The sequence below is a fragment of the Symphodus melops genome (assembly GCF_947650265.1).
Source record: "Symphodus melops genome assembly, chromosome: 1".
In the NCBI taxonomy this organism is placed as follows: domain Eukaryota; kingdom Metazoa; phylum Chordata; class Actinopteri; order Labriformes; family Labridae; genus Symphodus; species Symphodus melops.
The window spans coordinates 50,494,508-50,519,308 of record NC_136691.1 but is presented as its reverse complement, the minus strand read 5'-3'; the positions used below and the strand labels follow the sequence as shown (position 1 = coordinate 50,519,308).

At 40.8% G+C, this 24,801-nt stretch overlaps 2 protein-coding genes across 2 annotated transcripts in view; one reads left to right on the top strand and one right to left on the bottom strand.

Moving 5' to 3' along the window:
- ghra (growth hormone receptor a) overlaps positions 1-15,335 on the top strand; it is a 36,124-nt gene extending 20,789 nt beyond the window's left edge. Inside the window, exons 3-10 of the mRNA XM_079355386.1 lie at positions 3,518-3,647; positions 3,775-3,944; positions 5,820-5,998; positions 6,754-6,907; positions 7,029-7,119; positions 7,291-7,360; positions 9,061-9,296; positions 9,926-15,335. Of these exons, the coding sequence (XP_079211512.1) occupies positions 3,518-3,647; positions 3,775-3,944; positions 5,820-5,998; positions 6,754-6,907; positions 7,029-7,119; positions 7,291-7,360; positions 9,061-9,296; positions 9,926-10,706 (1,811 nt within the window). The 3' untranslated portion in view covers positions 10,707-15,335. The remainder of the gene's footprint in view (positions 1-3,517; positions 3,648-3,774; positions 3,945-5,819; positions 5,999-6,753; positions 6,908-7,028; positions 7,120-7,290; positions 7,361-9,060; positions 9,297-9,925) is intronic.
- A 3,642-nt stretch (positions 15,336-18,977) lies between these two features.
- On the bottom strand, positions 18,978-22,683 carry selenop (selenoprotein P). Its single transcript, XM_079352003.1, is given in 8 exon segments — positions 18,978-20,394; positions 20,398-20,412; positions 20,416-20,433; positions 20,437-20,940; positions 21,075-21,192; positions 21,286-21,498; positions 21,819-22,049; positions 22,567-22,683. Coding segments are annotated over 7 exon segments (1,119 nt in total). The 5' UTR covers positions 22,022-22,049; positions 22,567-22,683; the 3' UTR covers positions 18,978-20,346.
- Positions 22,684-24,801: the final 2,118 nt, after the last annotated feature.

Genomic DNA, 24,801 nt, shown 5'->3' with positions numbered 1-24,801 from the left:
TTCAAAGGTCCCTTTTGTTACGAAGGATGGGAAAGGTAAGAGAACAGTAATGGAGTCATTGTTGAACCCTGAGGGACGTGACACAGATTCACTGATGTGACAAAGAAAGAATTACAGTGTACCTCCAGAGACTTTGAAACGTCTTCCTTGCAGAACCAGTTGTAGACCGATAAAAACAGCAGATTACAAAGTGTCATTTCTGAAGCCTTGAAACAATCCGGTTGTTTTATGATCTAATTAAAATGTTGAAAGCTCAAAAATCTAATTTGTCTATTATGTAATTAGGAGTTTCTGTTTTTTTGCAGCCAGTCATAGCTCATATTTCGGAGGTGTTACATAATAGTCTGCACTTTCTCTATCTGTTTTTTCATCGACTGTATCAGCCCATCTGTTACTTTTACCTCCTTCTTACTTTGTATCTTCTTCTCCTTTCTTATAGCAGCTCTTTAAAGCCGTATTAAACCCTAAACACTGGTTTAAGTCTGTACATGAGCCTCATTTCCCTCAAGCACTGAGCAAGACTGATATAGCCTGCTCGAACCTTTTTTAGTGCTGTTCCCAGCTGTTGCAAGGAATGGGATAAGATGGAGTTCTTTATTTCAGCATTTGACTGGATTTTAAACTTTAAAAGCTTTTAAAGTGTTTGCGTCAAGGTTGATAAGTGGTTTCCAGGCTCTTCTGTATGGAGCACTGCCCAAGAAGACGCAGAAGCAAGGATTAGAGCGAGGACACACATAAGCACACATAATTAAGTTTTTTCTTCCAGCTGAATGCTGTCAGCCGCTGATAATTTAATGGCAGCTGGCAGGTACAGGCAGGATCTAGCCTCCCATCAGTTAGACTGGTTATGAATAAGTACTTGTAGAAAGTGGGGTGTAGGAACCCTGAAATGAATTTACCAGCCTGTACATGGTGGGCAATCCACATGTGGTTGTCAAGATGTTCCCTCTGGCTTGTTCGCCAGTTGCAACTTGAACATTTTTTCTTCTTTTTTTTTTAACTCTGAAAAAAACACAGTATGGAGAGAAGGTTCTGTTTTTTCCCTCCTAACTATACCTCAGATATCACAGAAGAGCAGGGAAGAAGAAGCGACACACAGAGAGGCAGACGGGTGAGAATTTGAGTCGAGTCAGGTGTTGCTTTCCAACTCTGCACCTCTGAATCACTTCAGATGATTTGACAGAGTTATGTAAAAAACACATTTTCAAAACGTACTTCTGACCTTTACCAGCATAGTCTAGTGATGGGTGATGTGAAAGGAGGTTTTCCTCCAGAACACCCTAAAGATATTTTTCCTGCATTCAGATATGGGGGGGGGGCATCTTTTATTGACAGACAGACAGTCCCCATAGTTACTTACTCTCACCTGCCTGCTACATACTGAACAAGAGGAGAAAGAGCTGCTGACTGACCTCACCATAAGCAGTAAGAATGGAAATAAATAATTGCATTGAGGTGAGGTCCGGACCAAATTCTCGTTTCTGTTATCACAAGAGCTGAGCTACGAGTGGAGAGGCGTCTGTTCAAACCAAGAGAGACAGAAAAAACAGTGGCAGCAACAGTTTAAACAACGGGATAATATCTCCCCTGGCTGACTGTTTGTATGAGCTCCACTCTGGTTGACATTCTGCAGACTGTTTAGGATATTGTCTCTCGGGCTCATTAAAAGGGTTCCTTTTGTTGCCAAACAAAGTGCAAACCGTAGCTGTGCAAACTCTGTGATAACCTTTTCTTGCACCCCGTCGGATTGGTGACAACTGAGAAGGAGTTATTTTTACAGCCTAACTCTAAAGTTTCATTTTCATTTTCCAGCCATGAATCCTGCACAGCTGTGAAGCAAAAGGGGAGGGGCAGCATACACTGCATCATGATAGAAAGCACACTGTAGCCCTGTTCTACCATCTCTCTCGCATTTCTTCAAAATGTTCCTTCGCACACAGTGTCTGCAGAAAGCTCTTTGATGATGGCAGCTGGAATTTGTGGGATGGGGAAGGGCGGCTGAAATAGCAAAAAAAGCTCTGGGAACCCAGACAGTGTGCAGAAGATAAAGGGAGGGAAGGTGGAAAAGGGGAAGGGAGGGTTTGAGAGCTGGAGGCACAATAGCGAAGGAATGTGATGAATGATGAGGTGACACTGGCATGAAATAGAAATAAATCAAAGTAATGGTGTACTGTATATTCTGTGTGAATAAATTATGATTATTTGCAGATCGGCTTGGCTTGAGTTGGGCTTTTTGTTGTAGTAGCCGAGGAAGTGAGCTAATGTTTACTGAGGATGCATGCCGTATGCATGCACATTGCATGAAAGCTGCCTATAAGTGATATCAAGCAGAAAGTTGAGTCTATGTGGAGAAAATTGTTTGCAAAAATGATGCGATGATGCATTTGCACAGTATTTTTCCATCCTGTCTCTAACTCTCAGCCTTGAGTTGTGAAGCATGTTTATGTTCATGCGCTGTGTGTGATTTATTCTGCTGCCAGCACTGGAGGAGGGCTGCTAGAGCAGAAATCAATGATACCTTCAGCCGCTTATTTATGTTCGCAGCGAACCCAGCGACGAGTGGCTGGATGAGAAACAAGCCCCCGACCGGCGAGGGAGATCGCAGGGGGGGGGATTCATTGGTGCTGACTGAGGGACTGGTGATAAGGGCTGAGTCAGGGCCTAAGGGTGGGGCAGAGGGCAAATGGTGCTAAATGAGTTTGAAGAGGTTTCATGTTATGAACCCATGGCGACTGAAAATTGATTCAATACAACACCATCTTATAACAAGCTGTTTATATTTGTGCCTCACCTCTTTATAGGTTAATCTAAAGGCTCCTTTAGATTATCCAAAGCTGTAGTATAAAACATGGTGTCAACTTCTGCAAGCAGTTCTGTTTGCATGAAAAAATCAGGTCATTAAAAAAGTTTTCATGGCAGCTTGCCATTGTTCCACACAGGCATATGATTTAGAGATTTCAAATTTAAAGGTATAACTTGTGTAGCTTGAGTGGTTTTGAAGCAGGTTCTGTGATGTAATTCCAACCAGTGACATACATTTTTTTTATGTTTGTAAGTCAGCAGTTAGGATGAGGAGTGCTTTGACTCTGCACACTAGGGTTGTAAATCTCAGGTTGACTAACGATATGATGTGATATGATATGATAGTGTTAGCCCATGGTAATCATCGTATCACAAGACAGCAATTCTGTGATGATTTATATAAGACAAAGATACGTCACAATATCTGACACTCAGCCACCACCGTCGGACTGTGTTGTCCCCACAACCACCGCCGTCCTCATTTATGCACGGCCTGCCTCAGCGCCAAAGAAGTGGCAGGGTTATCTGTTTTAGAGCTGTTGTTGCTAATTGAAGTGGTTATACTTTGCCGTTATTGGAGGTTTGATTTTATCGGTGATGCCGCACTGATGAACCTTAACGCACATCGATAATGTAATTAATCCATCACATGCAATCTTCTGTTTTCTTGTTGCCCCTCATTTTTCTTTTCTTTCTCCGCTTTTTTTTTTTTCAGTTATCCTTGAACCACATTTCACAGAGTGCATATCGAGGGACCAGGAGACGTTCCGGTGTTGGTGGAATCCAGGGGACTTCCACAACCTGTCCTCACCTGGGGCACTTCGAGTCTACTACCTTAAAAAAGAGTGAGTTTCATTGGCATGGTCAAGGATTTTATGTATCTTCCCAATAAGACCAATTACAAATCCTGCAAAATAGCATTCCTGCTTGTGCTTCGTCTTATCTTTCTCCCTTTATCCAACCCCCATGCAGCTCCCCCACCCGTGAATGGAAAGAGTGTCCAGAGTACATCCATTCAAATAGGGAGTGCTTCTTCGATGTGAACCACACATCGGTTTGGATCCCCTACTGCATGCAGCTCCGCAGTCAAAACAACATCACCTATTTCAATGAGGATGACTGTTTCACTGTGGAGAATATCGGTTAGTAACAAATATCTGCAGATGTATCTGGATTTTAGCAACAATGAGTAATATGCTTGATTTCATCCCAAATGGACTTGACATTGGAAAATATGTTTGAGCAGAATCCCATTTGGAGATTGAAGAGGTTTCATGGTTGGATGTGAAAGCAAAGAGTAAAAAAAGAAAACTGCAGTTCCTTAAGTGTCCACTTGGGGCTGGCTGCAAAAGCCAGTGATCCTCATTAGGTCCCATATTACAATGTCCATTTCTAAGTCAAGAAATAAGCATGTTTACAGAGTAACACTGGTGCATTGTAGCTGTTTGCCAGGAGGTTTCAGGCCTCCCTCCGCTACATCTCTTTGCCTGTTTCTAGAATGATAGAAAATCAGATGTGGAAAGCACATTCGCTATGGGGACTGCCCATAGTGGGCTTGGGTGAAGGCACAAAGGCTATGTCTATGTTTTTTACAGTCTATGGTTTAAGCACAATTTTTCCAAGAAATGTTGCTTGGTATCAGCCAAACCAGTAAATGTCACTTGCGTGTCAATGTTGGATTTTTCAGTGTTTAGACAGTCAATGTTTTCGTGTCTGACAGTCAAACAAGGACTGTAGATATTAATAGATACGGCATGTCATGTGTTTGCTGATATCAACATGTGTTCCAATTGATTATAAGCATCATTTTGTCTCGATAACATCCAGATTTAGATTTTTTAACCACTGAGACCTCAGTAGGCTTTACAGAACGTGTCCTTATATGCAGCACTCTGGGTCTGTGTGGGCTTTGAGCTTCAATCATTACATTGTATGGATTCTATGGTCAACGATCGAAGTCCACCACCATTCAGTTTAGGTTGTTTACAAATGATTTGATCTCCTAATAGCGTTTTCTTGTGTTACATATGCTTGAATGTAGAACATTGAATGAATATCTCCAAAATCTGAAATATATCCACACTACCATTTTTTTACAGAAAGGGGGGTAAAAAAAATCAAGGCTGATATATCCGTCAGTTGTTTTCCTTTTATATTTATTCTCTGCTGCTTGTCATTTTCTACCTAGAGGATGGAAAAAGTGACAGAGGCTGCCATCAACATGTCAAAATAAAGATGATTACAGCAAACAACGTTTTTAATTTTATCAGTAAATCAAATTATCCGACCTTCTGATCCACTATTACCCTTTTTCTCCAGATCAAAATACATTAAGGGCTACTTGTTATATTTAAAGGATATGCCTTTAAAAATACATTCTCTCAGTCAGTCTTCATGTTTTGTATGATCTCCCAGGGCCGAAACATGTTTGTACCAAAGGAATTAGATTCTTTTTAATGGATATTTTCTCTTGAGTTTACAAAGAGTAATTGTGAACTCCTTTAATGTAATTTATAATTCAGTTTCTTGTCTCTTTTTGGAACCTCGGGACACAATGTGAGTCCCCTTAACACAAAATGATTTTAATCTGAAAGTTTGAGCATGCACTCTTTTGTTGTCACCTCGTGACTTAGACATTCCTTTTCACCATGAGGCACATTTAACTGGTTTAGCTGCACACCTTGTAAGGCTTAAGGCTTGCATTGGATTGCAACAAAGATTATATAAACAGTAAGAACAGTTTTTAACCTCATGTAGTTATCAGAAGACACTAGCGATATTCATGTACGCAAGGACAGCACCTCATGCTAAGGCTCTAAAAATAAATCAACAATCAATGGAGGTGAACCCTTCTGATTTTCGACTTATATTTGTACAAAAGTTTCTTAATCAGCCCATTAACCAGATTTTAAAGTTGGTCATCCATAATTGACTTCTCAGTTCTCAGAGTCAACTCATTTACTAACTCATGGTCAAGGATGTTAATAGCATTGAGTGTTTTTCCCTCCTCCTTGCAGTACGTCCTGACCCCCCAGTGTCTCTAAACTGGACATTGTTGAACGTAAGTCCCTCTGGACTGAGCTATGATGTCATGGTCAACTGGGAGCCCCCGCCCTCTGCTGATGTTGGTGCAGGCTGGATGCGCATAGAGTACGAGATCCAGTACAGAGAGAAAAATACCACAAACTGGGAATTGGTGAGTCCTCTTAAAGTTGCTCTAAAGTTTCACTTCCCTGCTTTGCTTGTTTGCACACACACACAGCTTCATGTCTTGACACGAGTAAATACACCCCACAAAGATACACAGACAGTCTCTGTGCACATGCACAAGCTCACACAAATGCAAACATTCATGCTCCCCCCTCTTAACTTAAAGTATAGGTGGGTCAAACAGCCACAGTGTCGTGTTTCCTTCCCCCACTCCTCCCCTGAAAGGCATTTGAAGCCTGAGCAAAGCCCTCTGGGAAAACTGAGCTTCTCTGTCGGAAGTGAAGGGAGGGGTCTGTAGGTCAGAGGCCATGGGACCTTGAACAGACACATATTCATTACAACTGGACTGACAAGTTCTACAAGCGCTGCATTTATAGAACTTGGTCACTGTCTAAGATCCATCTATTATGACAGTATGTCCTCCATCTTCTAAACTAAAAATACATCAACCTTTACCCTAAACCTTTGGATAGATGTGTTACAGGTTCCAAAAATAAACACCCTTTAACACCTGTTTTAGCTCACATTTTAGATGTTTCTGTTCAGATGTTTTTGTCTGTGTTACATTTATTTATCATGGGTTTTTTTTAAATCATGATGAGTTTTTAGCTGGTTATGAAACAGACTTAAATGAACAACTTTTCTTTTTTGTTATTTTTAATGTTGGAAATGCTGCCAATGGATTGATGTCTTATTTAATCCCCCCTCTTTCTCTTTTCCCTTTTTCTGTCTGTACATCAGTTGGAGATACAGCCGCACACCCAGCAGACAGTCTACGGCCTGCACATAGGAAAAGAGTATGAATTGCACATTCGTTGCAGGATGCAGGCCTTCACTAAGTTTGGAGAATTCAGTGACTCCATCTTTGTTTTAGTAACTGAGATACCCAACAAAGGTAAGATTTGTTTCAGCTCGTTGATTAGGTTGCAGCAGGTTTAATATTGCTGGCCCGTTGTTCTCGCTGTGGTCGGGATGAAATGAGGATGTTATGTTCTGTCTCATGTTTTGTGTTTCAGAGTCTAACTTCCCACTCTCACTGATGTTGGTTTTCGGGGTAGTGGGCATCCTCATCCTCATCATGCTCATTATAGTCTCCCAGCAGCACAGGTAGAGACAGGCAACATTCAGCAACATTATCCAAAACATGTTCGACCACTGCTGCATTACTGATGATTGTTACAGCTGGAGCCGATGTTTTCAAAATGTGCAGAAACAACACCTGTGAATATGTGCCTTCATCGTGTCCTCTTCCTCCTCTTCCTCTCTTTGTCGTTACAGAATAATGATGATTCTTTTGCCGCCCATTCCTGCACCCAAAATTAAAGGCATTGATCCCGAGCTGTTAAAGGTACATTTAAGCTGATGTTTTTATTCTGCCTTGTCGTTGTCCTTGTCATACTGTATAGTGTGTATATATCAATATAGACATGCATTACTTACATGTTGTGTGTCATTGCATGATAATAGCTGATTTAATCAGAAATTACAGTGTAAGAAGTAGGGCTTGACCGATATGTGATTTTTGGGTCTGATGCCGATATCCGGGAGAGAAATACCAATATATTGGCCGATATCTTTCTTAGATCTATATTTGATGAATGGTTCTTTGAACTGTAACATCATAAAAAGCTTTATCAACCTCAAAGACCTGGCAGAGGACTGGTAGAACTTTTAATTTTTGACAACTTAAAAAATTATAATGTCCAAATATTTTAGCATCTGGGTCAAATTTCCTTAGCAAGTCTCTCTCTCCCTATTTTTTTGAAACTCTACTTATCTATTTAACTCAATTAGCGTACCAAGCGTTCGACCACAGGAACATACACCCTGTCTTGCCCAAGGACATATCGGACATGTTGCTCGCAGGAGCTGGGGATCGAAGCCTCGATCTTCCGGTTGAGAGATGATGACTCTACCCATTGAGCCACAGCCGCCTTATATGTAAAGTTTGGATTTTAAACTAATAGCAACAGTAGCCTGTGTGAAATATGGTCAACTTAGTACGCTTCACTGGTGTCAGAGAGCCGAGTTTTGAAGCCCACTTGTGAAGCCGATGTTTATGTCTGCTGCCATTTTAACTTAAGTGATAATGGCACTTCTACAGGAGGGCTTCGGCAGGAACCTCTGTATTGATTTCATTTTCCAATGGTGGAGATTGTCGGTTGGCTATAACCAATAATTGTATTGTTATCAATGCACATGTTTTGTTTTTTTTGTATTCAACAATTTCTATATTCTGTAAACTGCACACACTTTCCCAAAGACAGCCATCAACTTCAAACTGCTTTTTTTTGTCAAACCAACATTTAAAAACAAAGTCTTTTATCTATGAATTATGTGTGTTTTATATGGTATTGACATAAAGAGCAAGATTACAAACATCATTAAGTCACAGCTGCCAGCACATGGACTTGTGCATAGTTTCTTTCTAAGTTGATCATCAAGCATGTTGTGTAACCACTGCTCTTTTTGTTGTTGCATTTCCATTGTAACTTTGATTCGAAACAGACACTGCTGGGCGTCCGTGTGGCTTGGTTGGCTGGGGCACCTCAGGCCTCGTAAACATCACATCTCCCTCCGTCCCTCCTCCTGTCCTATCACAGCCTGTCATCATTCATGTCAGCCACAGAATAAAATCACAAATGTCTGTGAACGACATACAATGCAAACAGGCCCTTTTGTTTTGTGTAGGTAAACAAGACCAGAAGCAGAGCTGCGAGATAATAAGATGGGAAAATGGTCTTGGTTGTGTTGTGGATGCATTATTGTCAGATAATGTGGGACACATTAAACAGGCAGTCTTTTTGCTCTTAACAAAACAAACCTCACCCCTGGACCTCTGGAAAATAAAACCCTCTTATAAATAAGTAGCCATTTCATGCTTGGACAAAGGTGAAAGACAAGGCGTGTTCTGTTCGCAGCGGAAATTTACACATTATTTACACGCTGTTACAGAACAAGATAGGACTTTTACAACATACAACAACATGGACATTATGCATCCCTGCTTTGAAAACACATGTAGAAATACAATTTGTTGACTTACAGAAGGGGAAGCTGGATGAGCTGAATTTCATCCTGAGTGGTGGAGTGATGGGCGGCCTACCAACATATGCGACCGACTTCTATCAAGACGAGCCGTGGGTGGAGTTCATCGAGGTGGATGCTGGGGATGCAGACGCTGGAGAGAAGGAGGACAACCAGGGCTCGGACACCGAGAGACTCCTTGGTGTGCACCAGCCTCTCGGCCACCACATGAACATAGGATGCTCCAATACCATCGGGTAATCCACAGATTTCTGAAACAAGAGCTACTGTGATGTATCTCACATATTTGTTCCCCATAGAGCCAACGCAATTTAGCAGCATAGCTTTACTGTAATGCAGAGCAAGAACATGTAATTTTTTGAAGCTTTTGCTCATCTCCATCTCTCGTCCCTTGTTTGGCCTTCTGGTGTACAGCGTCATTTAAAGCTCCTGTAAGTCACTTTTGGTTTGTGTTGATTTGAGCGGCCCCTGTGGAAGGCTGTACATCTTTTCACTTTGTTGATTTTCTAATACACATTTTTAAGAAGTGTTCTTTTTTTTTTAAACAATCTAATCCTGCTGTCTTTTAACTGTCAAATGTATCACTCATGAAGAAAAAAGGGGGGAAAAAAGCTGTTTCTGTTTCATGCTGTTCATCACTTTTGTGTGACACCTACCCCCGGCAGCAGGTTCAGTTTGATGCTTTCTTAGATTAATAAATCTTTGGTATAAATTAAAAACGTTTCTAAAACCAGCTAAAAATGTCTCACAGGAGCTTTAAGTAGACACTTTTAAGAATTGTAAAATCACACACCAGCCAGTGGTTTAAAGCACTTTTTTTCAAACTGAGGATTGCTTTAAAAATATGATTTTATTTTTACCCCAGGTTCCCCGATGACGACTCAGGCCGGGCCAGTTGTTACGATCCAGATCTGCCGGAACAAGACGCACTTTTGCTGATGACCACCCTGCTGCCAGGCCAACCAGAGGATGGGGATTCCTCCTCCTTCGATGTTGTAGAAAGAGCCAGAGCCCCAGAGAGAAGCGACAGACCTCTGGTCCAAACCCAAACTGGAGCATCGCAGACTTGGGTCAACACAGACTTCTACGCCCAGGTCAGCAACGTGATGCCCTCTGGAGGCGTGGTGCTGTCTCCTGGCCAGCATCTCCGAACCCAAGAGAGCAGCCTGGTGACTGAGGAGGAGACACAGAAGAAAGGAAAAGAGAATAAAGGAGGGGAGGAAACTGACGATAAAAATCCAAAGGAGCTGCAGTTTCAGCTGCTGCTGGTGGATCCTGAAGGAAGTGGCTACAGCTCGGATAGCAGCAACCTGCAGATCAACACTCCCCCCAGCTCTTCAACACCTGGCGAGGGGTATCAAACCATACAACCTCAGCTGGTGGAGACCAAACCCGCCACTACAGCAGAGGGAAATCAATCCCCTTACATTCTTCCTGACTCTCCCCAATGCCCGTTCTTCGCCCCTGTTGCGGACTACACAGTGGTGCAGGAAATGGACAGTGAGCACAGTCTGCTCCTTAACCCTCCTCCTCCTCCCCGCCAGTCTCCCCCTCCCTCCCTAACACAGCAGCACCCACTCAAGGCTCTACCCGCTATGCCTGTTGGGTACATCACCCCAGACCTGCTGGGGAACCTCACACCCTGAAAAGCCGTTTTTTTTTTAAGGACTTTGAGGTAAAAGATTGTTTAAATCAGGGAATTTCCCTGCATTCAAAGAGCTCATTTCTACCTAATTCCTGCTGGAAAGCCCAAAAAAACTTGTCCCACACAGCACGGAGGCAGTGTACATGTGATTTGGTTCCGAGAGTGCTGAAAGGGAGATGTGACCAGCTGTGTTTTTGACTCTTTTACTTCTGCAAAATCAGTCAATTTGATGCAGAGGTAGAAAAAAGCAAACGTCACTAACCACGTTTTTTCTGATGTCAATGCACACATATGAAATATTGTGACTGTGATACTAATGAGTGAAATACATTAGCCCAATGTAAAACTGCCTTGGCTTGCATCATATCTCTAACATATCATGTTAGATAAATACAGAAGCCCTAAACGGACATGCATTCATACTTTTTAGTTAGTGTTCTCCATTTTCCCGAGATCACAAGTCATGTTTATTGAAATCTCAACTGATTTTTCTCCTTTACTTGGACCATTAAGTAACATCTCAAGATAACCAAGTGTGTTTTTCTAGTATTTTGGGGATCTTTTTTTTTCAATCTAGAAAACAAAACAACAGGCTGGTCATGGTGCCATTTCCCACACTTATAAGGTAGATTAAGCCAATTCCTTTTTTCATTTTGTGCATTTGCAACCCTTGGGATATGAGATCTGGAGAATACGGAATAAATCAAATGTAAGGATGCATGTCCTTTTAGGGCCACAGAAAGATAACAGCAGTGATATGTTAAAGTCTTAATCTAGCTCAGAGACGTCCTGTATGATCGATTTGGAGAAGACAAGCACAATCTAGTCATGTTTTGAACACCCCTTCAAGACAAACCCATTGCTGTCAGATGTTGTTGTTTTTTTTTTTTTCAGTTTATCATCTAATCTTATTAGTACTACATTACACATATATTTTTATACAAAGCATACATTAACTTTCAGAATGATCCACCTTTCAGTTTAAGTCTCAAATGGGAACTATGCAGTTTATCAATGCATTCCTGGCCTCGATTCGTTTAATGCTCCTCATGCTTTAGTTATTGTAAATTGGCCAAACTTAAACTATATTATGTAAATATTTTTTTCCCAGCAGCCACAATATAATAAAACAAAAATAATGCTTTAACTGAGCAACTATAAAATAGACATGCACTTCCAAAGAGTTGTCATTAGGATGAAATAATGATTGTCATTACATCTCTTTGCTTTCTAAGAAGCTCATTGATTTGCATTCTGGGAAATAAAGCAGCACACTAACTGTATTAGAAGTATACTTGATGAATAAAAGGGATATACAACATTCCTGCAATGCATTAAATAATACAGATTTATTCTGCACGTCCAAGCATGGAACTTTACATCAAACTAGGGTTTATTTATTCCTATTTGATGTCGCTCATTATGCTAAACATCAGTAAGAGGAATGAGTTATTAAGAAAAGCTCAGAGCCAACAGCGAGCTGCTCAGTACAACCTGTGCGATAGAACACTATAAGTGCCTTGCTTAAGGGTACGATTATGTTGCTATTCAGCTAGGAGAATCAAAGGGACGTACCCAAACCAGCAGGTGTTACATTTCATCCTATGGCAGCAGCTAAGTCTCACCTTTGAAACCAGCAATTATTCATTTAAACAGAGAACTTAGAAATCAAGACAACTGCTTTGGACAAGTATTTTTCTCAAGTTTGCGATATATTTTGCAGGGGCAACAGGAACAAATAAAAACCTGGGAATGTATGTAAATAGCTCATATTCTATCTGCTAAGTACACCGTGTAAACAACTTGTGCCTCCAATCATGTAAATGAATCCGGGTTTATTCGTCCTGGTTTGCTCACATATCTAGAGTTCTCGCATTTATGTATTGCTGTGGTGGATTCGTTGTTCAGCCTCTCTGTGGCAGCAGAATAAAAAAAAAAAGCCTGTGCTTGCTCTTACACTGAGATGTGTGCACGCGAACACACTCATTACATTATTATATATTTTCAATTCAAACATAATTAAGCCTTCCTGTAGCTTTTATGAGAAAATAGTTACGAGGTTAAACATTTTAAGAGACCAATCGACTGTAATTTAGATGTTTCCCATCATGGCCATAAAACATGACCATGATTCTCAAACCAAAAGTGGTGATCAAGGAAAGCTCTGGAAGACTTTTCAGATGCAAGATCTGCAACAACTACAAACTTTGATGTATTTTTGTTTTTAAAGTTAATGTTCCCCGATGCTTACCTTAGATGAACTCAAATATGGACATTACTTTGGCATGTTACTTTATCACTAGTTTAGTCACATAAGCTGTAACCTTAGCTGTGGTTTATTGACAGTGTAAGCTTTTTATTACAGCTTGTGTGAGGGAGAGAAAAGTAGGGGGACCTTTTGTAAAGGTTTTAGTCTACTCTTTGTTTTTATCTTCTGAATCCTTAGAACACTAATTGACAATATGCCTGTGACGAACACAGCAGCATGGCATGCTGCGTACAATAAGCTATCTTACCTTTAGTCAATAGAGGTTTGTATTGTGTAAAACAATGCATTTCATTTCCACAAGTCTATGAATGGGTTAGATGCTCTGTTATTGTTGTTGTTGTATTGCATCATTTTGACCTCCGAGTGGGCCCATCTCAACGTAAACAAAACTTCCTTCTCGGTGAAAAGTAATTATCCTGCTTTTAAATTGTGTTCTCTTGAAATCAAAGGAACGCAGACTTAGCGTACTATTGACTCAGATAGAAAATGTAGTTTTGTATTAGACAATCTCACAATGTAGAGAGACAAAGCAAGAGCCTTAATATGCCAATTCTTTCAAATGTGAATTATGATAAATGTGTGCCATTGCTCTCGCTTTCTCTCTTTCTCTGGAAAAAGAGCTCAGTGTTCTGTCGTTCCTGCCTTGTGCTGATGATACCAGCAATGGATGCTGTTGCAGAATGTCTTAATATATCAATAGTGCTGTAAAAAAGTGACAAGAATATATATATTTTTATGTCATTAATGTTACTAATCACAGTACATTGCTGCTCGGTACTTGTAATTTTTTCCTGCATTTAGCTGTACTGTGAGGGAAAGGAATTAACCAAGAAAGTGGAAATGTTTGTGATAATTTCATGAGAGTGATTTCTGAAAACGGGAGGCATGAGATGATTTAGTTTCAGCTATCAGTAGCAATTCTAGCCGCAACAACGTCACTATTCTGAAACGTTTACAGTGTTTACACCCATCCAAAGATCTGCAAAAGTGCTCTGTGTATACATGAAGGAAGGTCACATATTGGATAAAGCACTGTCCAGGCTCTGTTTCAGTTGTACCGTTGTAATTGCGGATATGTGAAAACTGGAATATGCAATGTAATTATGATATTTAGGAGAAATGGTGAAAAGGTTCAACCCGTGGACGTGTTTTTTTATTTCTAAGTTTATAGTGAGGGAAATAATTTTTGTTTGTGTGTTCATGCTAACTGTACAGGTTTTTACTTTTTTCAAATGTTCTGTCAGTCCACAGTGAGCTCATTCTTACAGTAGTGTAAAAGTTTGCAGCTGTAATTTCATGCTTTATAATGTTACGGACACTTTAGAGCAAGCACTTTGTACCCATATCGGATGTTCCAAGTAGTGGTCAGATTTTTGTATTTTTGGGCTCGATCAAGTCGAAACTGTTGCCATAGAAACAGCATTATGTTCTTTATTCAGCACAATCATCACAAAATGAGGAACCGTCAATATCAATAAGCTTTAGTTCTACAGAGTTTGTGTTTGTAGGATGTGTTTTACACTACCAGATTGATAGGATGATGTACTGTAATGGAGTTTTTGTTTGCTATAAGAATAATAGATATAGTATTTTATGAAGTCATATGGAAATATAGGCGAGTGAATAGGTAAAACTGTAACTCTAAACTCTTTACAATGTTTCTGCTTTGTCATGTGAGCATTTCATTATTAAAAAGTGCATTCAAAGGGGCTACTACATATTTTTATAATCACGTAATTTGCCCTCCTATTTCTCTGTCATGTGTCATTTCCAGGCTGGATTTTGTCGCTCTTTAATGCCTATAAGTAATTTTGAGTGCTGCTGGAATTTGTGCACGTTGCTACTTTATATCTTACAGAGCCACACATTTCTCAGCTTGTTTTTTATTTTAGTTTTGGGGGGGAGTAGTTTAATTAAGTGGCTTTAGTACAGAATTTAAACCCTGGTTATGTTTTTAATGATCAAGTTCAGTGGCTCCACTTTGCAGTTATAATGAGTAATGTTTGAACTGTTATTCTCCACAACGTGTCATCCAGACTCATAAAAGTGAAAATATTCCACATCAGAATTGGCCACAAGTGTTAAAATGTCGAGCATAATTTATGAACTTGCATTGACTTCATTAAATTAAGTGGCCTTGCTCCGTTTCAGTCATATTTCCAGTAACCTCTGGAACCTGGAGCCACTGTCCTTCTCTGTTGGTTGCTGTTTTTTCTTTTTTTTTTTTTCCAAGGCCAAGAACTGTTGATTTTTAATGATTAGGTATGATCCTCTTAACCAGATGAGCCTTGCTGGTGTTGTATGTGCGATTTAAAGAGCTTTCAGCAAGTTACACAATAAATATCTCAGTCGTCTTGTCCATGTTTGCTGTCATCAGTTGTTCTTGGATTATACAAAACGTATTGAATGTTTATATCACTTTTTTTTTTTCTTTTTTTTTTTACAGCTTTTCTCTTATTCCAACTTTGTCAGTGTCAGGAAGTGGGAATTTTGATCCAGAAGATGTTGCCCTTGAGCATCAGTATGAAATCAAAACAAATGGCTGTTAGGCCACTCCACCATACTGAAGCCTCTGCTGTCCTCCAGCGACACCCCAACCCCCCTACCCTCATGGTCATACAAACGAGTCAAGCAAAAAGGTCTGCCAAAATTGTCGTTGGCTCATGCTGCATTTGCCTATGGCCTGCATTGTTGTGCTAGCATGCTAATGTTAGTGCTCTTTAGTTACCTAGTAGCTTCACATTGCATGTAAACAGACAGAATGACCGTGATCTAAACGTGCTTTCTTGACATTCAAGTCAGCAGTGTATATGTGATTCTTCTTTTCTCTAGCTCATGACTGAAATAGGATTTATACGTAAGAGAGGGACATCTGTCCATCGGCCATCTTGTCCATGATGTAAACATCTCCAACAACACGACTCACTGTTTCTCACCCACTGTAGACAGTCACGACTAATAGAGTTATTTACTTAGAATATTCTTGATTTCTTTTATATAATTATGTGTAAAATGTCGCACATGCTTCTGTTAAAGCTCTAGTGAGGGGTTTGTAGTTGATAATGAACATATTAATTCAGATGCTTCAATTTGACCTAAACCAACCCAAACCATCTGTGAGAAGATTGATGATTCGCCGCGGAAACAGCGTTTATTATTAATTCTGTGCAAAAGACTCATTGTAGGCCTACTGTAAGTAGACAAAGAAAGATGATGTATTTTTTCATTTGTCATGTGAAGAAAGAAAGAAACAATGTGATAAGAGGTACTGCTGTGTCCACATTTGGCACCACAAACAACCAAACATGACAGTTGCTCACAGGAGCTTTAAATAGTGTAGCCAAGTTAAACAAAATGACATCATGTTAATGTTACATTTAAAGTAATTAGATTTCTCTGTGAAATCAAGATGTTTAGTTTTAATGTAATTTTAAAATGAACTTTCTTCATATTCATTTTACAGGGCCTCTGTACCAAGCTGAGTTTTTAGAAGTAGCAACACAGGCAGGACATTTCACAGAAAAGGTCAGCTCACAGAGACAGCAAAATGCAGCTAATTAAGAAACTGTACAGCTTGCTGTGGTCTGAAAGCTCACATAGGAACTGATCTGTGTGTCCGAGAGAGATAAAGAAGAATATTTGCCGTGGCTGCAGGGTAAAGAGTGCACACTTGTTTGTGAAGAACACAGGAACTTTGTGTGTGTGAATGAGTTCACCAGTGTGTGTCTCTGTCTCTCTCACACTTGCCGGCTGCGAGAGAAAGCAGAGAGGAAACGGCTGCAGAAACAGCTGTGCATTGGGGAGAAAGCACATCGGACAATTAGGATAGAGGCTGTGTGTTGCTCCGCTCTGTGTGGGGCTGATTGAATCACAGACGCAGCCACTCACAGCTCTTGGTCTCTGGACATTGAAGGTAATTACCCATAAGTCACTGTTCCCCTGTATTGGATCTTCAGCCCAATTACGCCCACACAAGCAGTCCACCTCTGCCTCATTTATTACCTCCGGTTGCTTGTTGACCTTTTCAGACACACAGTCAGACAGCCATTCAGATACTTTACACTGAGCTGAAAGTGGTGCACTTTAAGACAATTTCCCAGGCTTGGAGTTGTACTTTGACATCATTATTATGTGTGAAAGAATAAAAATAGACACATTTGTTCAAACATGCAGTAAAGGCCATCATTTATAAAAGAACAAACACAAACAAAGCACAGCACAAAAGCCATTCTTTTAAATGATTCCCTGTTCTTTTACAGAAGAAGAGATGGAACAAGAAGTACATCATTAAAACTACAACATTGTGTATTTTTTATTACTTACAAATGCCTTTAACGTAAATGGAGAAAAAAAAGTGGAATGAAAAATGACTAGACAGAGGGTGTTCATTTCATTTTAAAATGAGCAATCATTTTCTGAAATGAACTTTCACCCAATATTGACATTTCTTGAAAATATTTCAGGCTGGCTATGAACATGTGACGTACGTGTTTCCCATGTGACTGCAACAACAGGATCGTTTGAATCATTGGAAAAGAGAGAGCATGTGTTTGCACATGTTCGATGGATTGAAAAAGTAAGAAAGAAGAAGAGAATGATGATTCATCCAAACGTTCATTTAAAAGATCATGTATAAAGACACTTTTGATTATGATTTCAAGTAATGACACAGTTCTAAGCTCCCTCGAGTGGAGTTGTCCAAGAATGTAGTAAGCCTCCATGAGGTCAGTGAGGTAGACAAGCTCCATCAGTTAGTATGGGGGAGTATGGGGGTTTATTAAAATGTTTATAATATGGACCTTTACCGCCATCTGCTGGTAAATATTGGATAAAGCAGACTGGTTGTACAATCAGTTTTCTGGAAAAAACTTAAAAGTTTTTAAAGTAGTTGTATCTACCTGAACAAAAAGGATAATGAGGGCTGCTAATGTTTGTAATGTAATGTGCAAGTATTATGGGTAATACGGTGGCCCTGAAGGTTAACAGTCTAAATATTTCACCTGCAGCGAAATATATTTCACAAACTGGAAAGGTTATATGTCCATACTGCTTTGTGTTTGTGACTGAACTGAAGTCATGTCAGTACAAACGTGAGACTCTCCTCTCCTGTATTGTCTCTAGTGCGACATCTACGGTGCTCGTTTCTTAGACCGGCATCGTATGTTGACTGTGGACAGGACAGGAGAGTTTTAGTGTGGGATGACAGGATGCCAGAATTGTGTCGTAGCCTACTCCAGTCCAGGATTTGGAGCACTTCAAGCATTTAGCACCCTGCTGCTGAGTTGGTGATAGTATGGAGTAAAAGGACAACACCCGTGTTTATCTGCATGCAGGTCTTACTCAGAAATTGTTCACGTGTCATGAACGTGTGATGCGTGGAATACACTTGCTATGGCTCGTGACTTATTCCGGGGCATATCCTTTCTGGTTCGTGAAACATATTTTGCAGCATGCAGGTGAAATATATTTTCGGAAGTTGAAATATTTTGACAGTTGACCTTCAGGGCCACTGTAGATCCTTTTGCTTTCTGAAGTCACATCTCCAACTCCTCCGGCATGTAGGCTTCAGCGGTGGTTCTCAACTGGTGGATCAGAACCCAACATGATAATAACCAACAACGGTGGGTCGTGGAGAAATTCCCTGTGGACGGGGATTGTATGCCTTGCAAAAATAATGTGTCAGATGCTTTTTAAACATGTTCGTTTTGTTAGTCTCTGAGTGGTGTCAGATGTTTCACACTATCTGAAGTCCAAACATCACAGCTTTTCATTAAAAAATCTGATTGGCTGAAAAATATCAGGAATTTGGGTCACCATTTCTCGTTAAGGAGTGGGGGGTGGGTCCTTAGGATAGACAGGATAGCTGCCATATACTACCGGCTGATATTCCCATAAGACAACGAATACATCGCAGACCTTGCTCTCAAAATTTGACAGCCATTATTTCAAAGACCTGTGAATTTTTAACATTTTAACTTTGACAAGAACACACTTAACTCAAAGTGTAACTCAACCATCTTTATTCAACTCTCAGTTTCCATGTTTGACATCATCAACACAATACATGATCTCTGTGCAGGCATCAGGTATACAAGGTGACTCTCGTCTTCCCTCTGTCACCATCATTAAGTACAGACTGTATTCCATCATACTTTTATTGTTTCACTCTCTTTTTTCCTTTGACCTTTTCCAAACAATTGAGCCTTGTATTCTTTTTTTTTTTAAGCAAGCTTCGTCTTTTTTTGGGGGGGGGGGGGGGAAATGTGTGCCTTTAGCAATTTATTGTGAATATCTGAAAAATTCAGAAAGAAAAAAAAAATAAACAGGAATGTGCAGAACTTAACATTCAATATGTGCAGGTTTGTGAGATGAAATTCATTTGCTCTTGTTATATGTGCTAAAGGACAATGACCAAATCACAATAATGTTACAAGCTTTGTTAGGTTTGCCTTTAAATGTTTGTGACTTTTTTTCCCTTTAAGTAAAGGGGCAGTGCTTTGATAGTTCTCAAAACAAAAATGTGCTATTCACTAAAAACCTCACGCCGACATTTCTGGTAACAACCGACTTCAAAGATTTGGATTGACTGTAAAAGTTTCTCCCTCATTATAACTTGTGTTGTTGCTTTTTTCAATATTCTATATTTCTTTTCCCTGAAATATAGTTCAATGTTTAAGTGCTTATCATGTTAATGAACTGCCCACTCCTCTCTCTCCTGCCTGACTTCATACAGACGCCACTAGAGCGTAGTTTCTGCGCCTGGTTTCATTACGGATGGAGTGAGCACAACGGAGGAGGCAGTTAATGAACATGACAACCACATACACGCCTGAGAAAGGAAGAGAGGGACCCAGACAGACATGCTGACAGGTGGACAGGTCAAATACAACATCAGTTCTCAAAGGAACAATGTTATAATTTGCACATGTGTTGCCAAATTTTATTTAAGTTTACAAGTTGCCAATTAATGCTTTAGTAGATGTATTCATCGTCCTGATTTTGTCTATTTCAGTTTGATGTTGGACTCCACCTGTTCATCTCTCCCATGCTGTCATGGATCTCGCTGCTCCTCTCTCAGGGTAATACTAGTTGGTAAAAAGAGAGCTGATCCCGTGGTGTTTCTGATGTCAGAGCCAGCTTACAGCTGCTCTCACGCTCAGCTCGCACCGGCGGGTCAGGCTCAGGGGGCTGACTGAGGCTGCTGTCAGTCAGCAGGGGGCGAGCGTCACTGTCAGTTCTCCTTCACAACAACGGCAGCATCGCCTCTCAGCCCGTGTCACTGTCAGGAGGTGGGTAACACCTCGTCACAGTGTCAGAGACCGACCGGTTGCTCGCTCCCTGCCTCGCCAAACAGCCTGCGTCAGTGTCAGCATCAGCTGCTCTTAGGAGTGGCTTCATTGTCAGAGCCTGCTGTCCACTGTCAGCTGTACTTTGACTTTCACCTCGCCTTTTCAGCTGCTCAGGGCACCACAGGGGCCGGCGGGGCGTCCTGTTGCATCTGCTGCATTTGCATTACCAGCTGCTCTAAATTTGATTGCTGTTGTACTGCTACATCTTGCTCCTGCCCCTGCTGTCTAGCACCATGATGGTCACCACCATGGCCGGCGCCACCATGACCACCATGATGATGATCGTGGTTGCCATCACGGCCACGGGGGTGAAAGCCATGATTATCGCCCTGGTGGCCATGACCATGGTGATGACCATGTCCCTGATGGTGATCAGTACCATGGCCAAAGCCATCATGACCACCATGATGCTGACCATGGTTGTTACCAACATCGTGGCCTCCATGGTTTACATGGTGTTGACCATGGTTGTCATTATGGCCGTGACCGGAGCCATGTGGGTGGGAACCATGGTGAGCCCCATGCCCGTGATCATGATGCTGACCAGGGTCTTCTTCCCTGGGGTCGTCTGCTTCAGGCGGCACATCTGCTGTGCACTCCTCAGGTGGTTCAGTGCTCTGTGGAAAATAGATAGCAAAAGGATTGAAACAAGTGAGCTTCATTTAGATTAAAGTGTAACAAAACCTTTATTTTGAGACTCATTTTTTAATTAAACAATTGTGTATTGTTTGAAGTTACATAAGGTCCATACCATAAAGGTGCAGTTCCCACAGAGAGGTTTGCAGTAGGTATCTCTTATGGCAGTTTCCACATGCCCAAGTCCAATGATGGAATTTGGAAGTGAAATGTGGTGGGTGAGACGTCCACACCTGTTGGACAGGGATGGAATAAAAAGCATAGTAAGAAAAGAAACAAAACAAGTGTCTGGTGTTGACCTTTCTTTTGATTACCAGCTAACTTACCTGTCATAGATGAGAAAGTCATCCTTCACTCCACTCAGTGTCTGCCAAACATTAGGCTGCTGTTCGTCCTGCTTGTAGAGTGTGATGTGCTCTGACAGTTTCATTGCCAGCATGGGGTGCAGGCGCTGTGCTGACTCCCCTTGGTCGTTGACGACAATGTAGACCACATCCTTCAGACCCTGACGATCAAGCTTTTGGCGCAGGCGCTCCAGTCTGAGCAAGTTAGGAAAATTGAAAATTAAAAATCTGTTTAAGACAAAAAAACTTTAAGAAAAGCCTTTTGCGGATCGTCTGGCTAACAATAAAGAATTTATAGGATGCATTCCTTGTGACAATGAATTTTCTCATAGTTGAAAGTTGGGGCCAGAAAAATGTTAAAAATGACATTAACTTCTGTAACATATTCTGACCAACCAAAAAGGGTGTATATCATTCCTTACTCCTGTGATGATGCAGTATAGTTAATGGATGGACAAAAGTGCATAACAAGAGGGCAAGGTGAAACATTTGGCTAACACATGATGGGCAAATACCTGGAAGCCTGCACCAAGCAGAACAATCAGCTGGCCTGAAAAAGGGCCACCACTGACACCCGGCCCATGGTTCCCTTCATTGGCTCCACCTCTCCTATCTGCCAGGCTGGTGGAAGCTGACATTTTCGCCCGCCCCCGTCACTCTCTGCTCCGCCCCCATGGAGCAGGCAGAGAGTGAGGAGCAGGCTGAGACACGCCCACATGCCTGCAGTGTCTCCTCACTCCCCCAATCTGTTGAAAACAGAGGGAGGAGGGGGTGGTTAGAAAGGTGGCAGTCCAAAAGAGGAGCGGAAAGGAGCAGAGATTGACAAAACTGAGCTTGTTGTACAAAAGGTCTGAGAGAGGGGTTATCCTTTTGGAGTTCTTCCAAACTGTGACTTGCCTGAAGTAATCTATTCACAAATAAAGTGAAACAAAGAATATTATTGGCAGTTTCTCAATCGGTGCTGGTGTTGCTTCACTATACAATTTAAAGCTCTGAGATGCAAATTAAATGTATAAATATAACAAGAAGAAGCGTGCTTGATTGTGAAAGCAAACATTTATGCAAAGCATCGGCATCATGAGCAGACAAGTAACGTTTCAGCATAGTGAAGTCGCACACTTCAATTTGTTGCATTCCCACAATAAACAGGATACCAAAAAATATTGAGAAAACCCCATTTTGAATTTATTGCAATTGCTAAAGGGAACGCTGATACATAGTTTTTTCCTTTAAGTAAACAGATAAAAGAGAGAACTCACTTACCACTAGGTTAACAAATTCTGCTCTCTCTGCTCAGCTCAGCTTGCCTCAACTCCTTGAACAAAAACAAGTCCCTTCCTCCGCCTCTCCCCCCTTTTATACTCTGCCTGTTGTTTTTCTCTCTGGTTGGAGGACAAAGGTCAGTCCCAGCTCTATGCTGATGTCTACACATTTCTCCAGTTTAAAAAGTTACAGTGCAGAAAGGGCTTATTTCAAATCCTGATTTTAGCAGAAAACGTTTTGCAGCAACTTGCAGTTTGACACATTTTTTTGGAGTCGAAAAGAAGTGTGTGTGAAAGAGTTTCATCTTTATTACAGCTTGTTGAGATATGTCAGCACTGAAGACAGAGCATGCATTTGTAATAAGCAATAATGATGGCCTTTTACCTGCTTTTTGTGAACATTACAATTAGTAAGATCTGTTATCGGCTCTATTGAAAAGGGTCTTGAGACAACACTTGTTGTGAATTGGCATTATATAAAAAAAGATTGATTATTTGGTCTGTAAAAGACATTAAATACTTTTTCATTGTGGAGAGTATATTATAGAGGTTCATTACAAGTCATCATCAACATTGTGCAATTCTGTTTTTTGACTTTGAGCACAAAGAAGAGGAAGCAAAATAAGGACAGAGGGTGGGTCTCTGGTCCTTGTCCAAAAAGTTTCTGCAGGGTTTAAACAAACACAGTGTTACATTCACTATGCATTTCTATGAATGTTGTGTGTGGTTTTGCATAGGCTGACAAAAAAAGGGAAACATAATTATATTGTGCATCTGCAGATCCTTCTTTGACATCAGAAAAACAACAAAAAGACATACAAATAAGAACAAAAGAGGAATTTTGCTAACCAAAGCTGCAAAGCAAAATCAACTGATGGACATTTCACAACATAGATTGTACCAAGTTAGATCTTGCATAACACTGCCTTAAATGTACAGCCTGTTGGCCATAAATGTGTCTCTGTCTGTCTGTCTGTCTGTCTGTCTGTCTGTCTGTCTGTCTGTCTGTCTGTCTGTCTGTCTGTCTGTCTGTCTGTCTGTCTGTCTGTCTGTCTGTCTGTCTGTCTGTCTGTCTGTCTGTCTGTCTGCAGATACAAGCCATGCAGGTCATCGTGCAGGGCAATCAGTGCAGTGTTATGAAATAAGAGACATAGTTCAGTTTTATAGGCTAGCAAATTTCTGTTCTGTGACATAGTGGTCTGACAAAGACTAAACCACATGTAGAATTTCAACTCTTGCAAGTTGAGAAACCCACTCGTGCTGAGTTGATGTTATGTTAGCACTAATGAGTGAATCAATATGCATTTGAAATTCCAGGTCACTACAGATGAACATCTAGGGTTTAGTTGCCCTTTAAGAATAACTAGCAGCATTACCTCTATACAAACATGGCGAGGACACCGCAAATAAACATCAAAATACAAATTAGGTTAAACACTGAATGTAACATAAACACATGTTGGTGTAACAGTTTCATTAGAAAACATGCACTAGTGTAGAGAGTCAATGCAAGTATCAGTGTCTGTAAACACCCCCCGAGATGTGACTCTTAGCACTCAGCTGATTCAGCAGAGCATGGTATGTGACCTCGAGTGTCCTGCCAGGACAAGCTTACTCTGTGACCCAGTGTTACTCATTCACAGTATCTGACAATGCGTTATATGTCTTTTTCTTATCAGCACATACACACTAACCCGCAATATAAGAAAGCATCTACTGTATCAGTAAGCAAGAGATCTGAGTAGTGAATTTTTATCTACAGTTTATTGTACCTCACATTATAAGAAAAGGCAGTTTGAGAAGCAAGTGTCCAAAACCTGATGACTCGTGATATTCCAGCATGATTTGATAATGTGCCAGAAAGCGTCTTGTGCATCTTCCCATAAATGTTCAGCGTTTATGAGGTTATGTGACAATTGGGGGAAAGAAAGTCAAGGACAGTCAAAGTCCTTGCAAAGGTTTGAGGTTTTGATGATGTGGTCATTGTCAGGCCCCTCAATCAACCTCACTGTCTTTAGAGTCAAAATAAAAGTTTTGAATTGAGTGTGGGCTCATGCAGGCTAGTGACATAAAGGGTAGAAAACGAGAAGGGAGACATAATTGATTCATCAGATTGTTACCGCCGTGTGTGGCAGACAGTCAAATTCTGTGCTTAACTACGACGCTACAGATGAAAGATTTTCTTTGCTCCTTTTTCAGAGCACAAGAATTATTAATGACGGAAAGACAACCACAA